General features: G+C 45.4%; 1 protein-coding gene across 1 annotated transcript; it reads right to left on the bottom strand.

Moving 5' to 3' along the window:
• Nucleotides 1–3,118: 3,118 nt before the first annotated feature.
• On the bottom strand, nt 3,119–4,944 carry MC3R (melanocortin 3 receptor). Its single transcript, XM_525362.5, has one exon. The coding sequence runs from the start codon at nt 4,941–4,943 to the stop codon at nt 3,861–3,863; it is 1,083 nt and encodes a 360-aa protein (XP_525362.1). The 5' UTR covers nt 4,944; the 3' UTR covers nt 3,119–3,860.
• Nucleotides 4,945–5,645: the final 701 nt, after the last annotated feature.

Raw genomic sequence — 5,645 nt, 5'->3', positions numbered from 1 at the left:
ACTCGGAAAATCACCTGTGGATTTTAAAATTTTCCGATATCTGGAGATGACCTCTGATCTATTGGATCATGAGGTTCAGGGAACAGGCTGTCTTTCTCAAACTTCACATGGTGCTGACAGTCACCAAAATTTGAGAATCTCCAGTGTGCTATATTCTCTTTGGTTAGATTTGAGCTCATATTTAAATGTGTTAATAAAGTCACATATTTTTATTAACTATTTTTATCTCCTAGGCACTACTTTCTGGTGAGAGAGATTGATGAGAATTAATCAAACAAATTAACAAGAAAATATAAAATAGTAATAAGAGCTGTGATGAAACAATGATGGTGTGAGTGACTGAGGTCCTCCTTTAGAGAGAGCAGTCAGGGAAGGCATCTCTGAGGATTTGGGCTGGAGGCTGATAAGAAGGAGCCTGTGCCAGGAAGATCTGAGGTAGAGACCTGAGGCAGGGGGAACAGTGGTTGCAAAGGCCCTGGGGCAGAGAGGAGCATATGGCAAATGCGAGTCTGGTTTGGGGGCGGGGCAGAGGCATGGTGTAAGGGGAGGCTGGAGAGTTAGCGGAAGAGATCAGATGACTAGAGCTTAGCAGGGCTGGGTAAGGAACTGGGCTTTTATTCAAAAGGTAATGGGAGACACTGAAGAGTTTTGAGCAGAAGTGTAATATAATCTGATTTATATTTTTAAATAATTGCACTGGCTGCTATGTGGAGAATGGATTTTAGTGGAGGCGAGGGCGAATTAAAAAATGTTTTCAGCCAGAGAGGCTAGCGTATGTTTTAGCACCCAGCCCCTATAGAAAGATTTCAAAATTAAATTCAAAAGTTCATCTTAAATAAGGACAACAGGCAACAACTTCTCAGGATTCAGAGAATCAAGTACTGCAGGGATTCTGCCTTGGGGATGGGAGTGAAAATCGATAAATGAATTAACAGATGAGCTAAAATCATGGTGTGCTTTTACTCCCAACAATTAAGCATTTTCAAACATGACTGTCCTGCCTCTTAAAACATCTGGTGAGTTCCCACTTGAGAATCTGAGAAAGTGGTCGTGGAGGAGACAGTGGCACCCCAGCGTTCAGGGTTCTTCACTAGGGAAATGGATGCTTTAGTAACTTACCTCTTTGATGCACTCCCCAGGGCTACTCACAGACTTTGGAAAATTTATAGCAAGTTAAATAATTAATTGTGCCTTTTGATTTTTATGACATCTCTCTGGAAACTCTGCTGGGAACATCTGGACCTGTGTGTGGTAGAAACATGCATCAAGTTCTCTCTGCATGGCAACACATGGCTCCCAAGTCATTGGGTCCCAGTTCAAAGGTTCCTGTGTCATCATGAGAGGGGCTAGGACACTGGTTGGACTTGGGGGTGGGGGCTGGCCAGCCTGAATCTCCCTATCTCTACTTGCTGGCCGAGTTCCTATAGACAAGCTCCTTAACCTCTCTGAGTTTCACGTGGCTCATCTGCAAAATCAGGATAACCATGGTATCTACCTGGTAGGCTTATCACAAGGAGCAAATGCCTGTAAAGTGCTTAGCACAGTCCCTGGCGTGGGGTCAGCATTCTAGGCAGAAGAGTACTTTTACTTTGCAGAATGCTCATTTGAAAATCCTCTATGCCCTTGCTCTTTAAGATGGGGACCCCCAACCAGCAGCCACGTCCCCGAGGAGCTTGTCAGAGTTAAAAATGCAGACTCTTAGTCCCTACCTTGGACCTGCTGAATCAGATTCTGTACTTGCACAGGATCCCAGGTGATGCTCGTGGGCCTTCCAGTTTGGAAGTGCCCCTGCAAGCTAAAACATACAGGGAGGAGAGGGGGACCAGTTTTGATGATGAAAACCTGCTGGCAGCAGTATATTGGTGCAAAAGGACATCAGCCCCAGGATGCAGAATATACCATGACCCTAACTAGGTGGGTGTTCCTGGACAACCATATCACCCCTCCAAGGCTAAATTTCTTCATTTGTAAAATGACTCACCTATTTTAGAGGTTTGCTAACGGGATAAAATGAAATAGTGTGAAAACTGATATAAGAGTGAAAAGTAAGTTATTTTTATCTTGTTTACATAGAAAAAAGACATAATCCCTATAGCTATTCATATCACTTTCAAGTAATTAGATTCCCCATTCTCTACATTTACCCACTGAGCAGCCATGGAAAGTCCTGTAATTTAGTGTCTTGATTAAAATAATGGAGAATGACAGTGGGCCGGGAACCACAAACCTGGTATTTTTGGAAACTAAATGGGAGAGTTTTGTAGTTTGGCTAAAAGGCATTGCCCTAGAAAAGACTAGCACTGTGATCAATGGAGCTGTTTATGCCACTTACAAAGTCATCACTGAATTGCAGTGAAACATACCATGGCCGTGTGCAGGAGTCACCAGAATGATTCCAGGGTGTATTTCAATGTAACACAAGTTTAGCAGCCATAAAAGCTTTTTATTATTTCCAAACATCATAATCAAAGCAAGAAAGGAATGGTTTTGCTTATATTAGCAGAAAATCTTCAAGTATTAAAGAACCCCAGTATATGCTAGTGCAAGATAAACACACAATTGCACCCCAAGACACAGCTTAATATAAGAATTTGTGACAGGGGGAGATGTGGGGACAGCCAGAAAGCACAAATTGAAGTTATCTTGGGCAGAAAAGGATCTGACAATGCGAGCACTAGTCAGCCAATCTCACCCTTTGCTCCCAGGAATGAATTCCTGTACTTGATAAGATATAGACATTGATAACAGGGTCACTCAACTTTAACACAATGCCAAGCAAAAAGGGAAAAGAACAAAAAAACTTTCTCTTTCATAGATAATATTGAAGAAGTCCTGTGATAGAGATGCAATTACTATAAGCAAAAACAAGGGCTCCCAAGAAAGTCACACAGTGGTTCTACGGTTTCTCAAACTATCTTAAGCTACAGTAAAGCAATTTCTTGTGATACACACACACACACACACACACACACACACACACACACACGTATATACATGTACCCCAACCCATGATTTCCCTTCTTGTTTTAAAGGCTAAAAGTAAATGATAGAAAATAAAAGTTATTTTTAAAAGATTAATCTATACCTTAAAATAGCAAGGTATCAAAATACACGTACACAAGTATATTCTGATTGTCCAAAGCACTTTCTCTCTTTCGTTAGAGTTTTGAAGGTTGTCTTAGACTTAATCCATAAAAACAAAACAACAACACACACCAACACAACAACAGAAAAATAGAAGTGGGTTACATCCTCATGCTACCTTTGGGGGTGGGGACAACTGAAGGGATATGGGGGTAAGAATAGCATTGCTCCTTTCACAAACAGACAATTGTCTAACTGTAAATAGAATAATAGGGTAGAACTCAGTCTCCTACGGAGTTATAAGTGCAAAGCTATCTCTCCGTGTAGCTGGCAGCAGGAGGTCGTAGCTGTAACCGGTTTGCTTGCAAGAGATCTGAACCACCCTTATTGTTCATGAGAATCCTTCAGTCTGGTCTGGCCTGGAGCATGAAGACGTGGGTGTGGAGCAGATGAACAGACAGGCGTCGCGCACACCCTGGGTGTTTGGAAATGAGTGCAGAGAGCATGCAGAGAAGCCTTCGCTGATTTCTCCCAGTGACTATTTGGGAAATCAGAGTTTGTGACTTACCCATCTTGGAATCCTTTCAGAGAATCTGTTGTTCACCAATTTTCCCCTTTAAAAGGCTTTGTAAACTTAAAAACAAACGACAAGTACAATCATGGCTGTTAACACATTTTTATATTTTCTAAGTATATATATTTTTCTTTCTAAACACCTCAGGTGGATGGAGGGTCAAAAGTGACCCGACTGATGATCATTTCCATGGCCCTGCATCCTATCCCAAGTTCATGCCGTTGCAGCCACAGAGAATCTCCTTAAAGGTGTTGCGCAATTCCAGGCTCCGGAAAGCGTAGATGAGTGGGTCGATGACGGAGTTGCACATGATGAGGACCAGGTAGGTGTTGAAGTGGGCAGTGTAGCAGATGCAGTAGGGGTTGGTGGGGCAGGTGATGATGAGGACCAGGTGGAGGAAGAAGGGGGCCCAGCAGAAGATGAACACGCCCAGGAGAATGGTGATGGTGACTGCCCCCTTCATGCATGAGTGTTGCTGTGGGGCCACCCCGTCGGCAGGTGGCAGTGCTGCTATGCGCTTGACGTGCAGCCGCGCAAAGAGGAACATGTGCACGTAGAGGGTGCCCATGAGGAGCATCATGGCGAAGAACATGGTGATGAGGCACACAATGACCATTTTGCTCTCCGAGTAGACGATGAACACCACGCCACAGACGCCGCAGCAGACCCAGATGGCCACGATCAAGGTGAGGGCCTTCCTCACGGTCATGATGCTGTGGTAGCGGAGCGCGTAAAAGATGGTGACGTACCTGTCGACGGCGATGGCCAGGAGGTTGCAGATGGAGGCCACCAGGGAGATGCAGATCATGGAGTCGAAGATGTTGTCCATGTGCTGGATAAACTGGTCCTCGAAGGTCAGGTAGTCGCTGTGGACGATGGCGATCATGATGGTCTCCAGGGCATTGGACACACTTACCAGCATGTCGGCCACCGCCAGGCTGCAGAGAAAGAAGTACATCGGGGAGTGCAGGTTGCCGTTCCTGACCACGGCCAGGATAACCAGGATGTTTTCCAGCAGACTGACGATGCCCAGGGCCAGGAAAACCTCGGGCTTGATGAAGACCTGCTCACAGAAGGCGCTGCTGCTCTGGTTGCTGAAGAAAGGGGCTTGGAGGTGCTCTGAGCCATTAGGCAGTGTTGGCTGAACAGAGGGCAGGCAGCACGAAGCATTCATTGCTGTCAGAAGGGCTGATCCGAGCTGGGGCTCCAGCAGGGTCCGTAGGAAGCTGCTGCTGCTCACAGGAAAGACAAAATCTCCCTCCAGATACTTCTTTTGGATGCTCATTCAATCTGGACTTAGAGTTTATTCTCCTCTAGAATAAAAGGATGGGGAGGGTAGAGAGACAGATAGTGAGAGAGGGTGGAGGAAGAGACAGAGAGAGAGAGAGACATACACCCAGAGAGAAAGAGTGAAGGGGGAAGAGAGAGAGAGAGAGAGAGAGTAGCTAGTTAGTAGCTAGCATGCAAGTTCGTAGCTTGGAGACATAGGGAGAACTTTGCTGTTCCAGGAGGAGCAGTTTTTATCTTGTTTACATAGAAAAAATACACCATAGGGTCTCTTACCAGCTGTCTTCCTTCTGTCTCCCTCTCACCCCTCCGTTTGTCTCTCCTCACTTCCCCACCTGGGAACAGAAAACCTGCCACCGGCTGCTACAGTTACAGCTCTTTTCATGGCAAAACAGGGGATGTGTTACTTGTCGCTAGAAGTGAAGGGAGAACACTCAGGTTTTTCATATTGGCCAAGGGCAAACAACTCCTACTTAATCTTCAGCGCAGCAGAATGACCACTGAGCATCGGGCACCTCTCTGACTGACAGCAGGTACCTGGCCCTGAGGATTCTGCAGGGAGATTAAGAAGCAGACTAGTGCCCTCTGCAGGCCGCACGGCTGTCTGCTTGCTGGCTTGGCTTAGCCCTTTGTGTTTGTCATGGAAACTGCCACAGGCATCCACTCATCTGTTCATTTGTTTGTTTATTTGTTAGTTCAT

Source organism: Pan troglodytes, chromosome 21, assembly GCF_028858775.2.
Source record: "Pan troglodytes isolate AG18354 chromosome 21, NHGRI_mPanTro3-v2.0_pri, whole genome shotgun sequence".
NCBI classification, from domain to species: domain Eukaryota; kingdom Metazoa; phylum Chordata; class Mammalia; order Primates; family Hominidae; genus Pan; species Pan troglodytes.
Note: the sequence above shows the minus strand (reverse complement) of the source record. Positions and strands in the feature narration are given on the sequence as shown.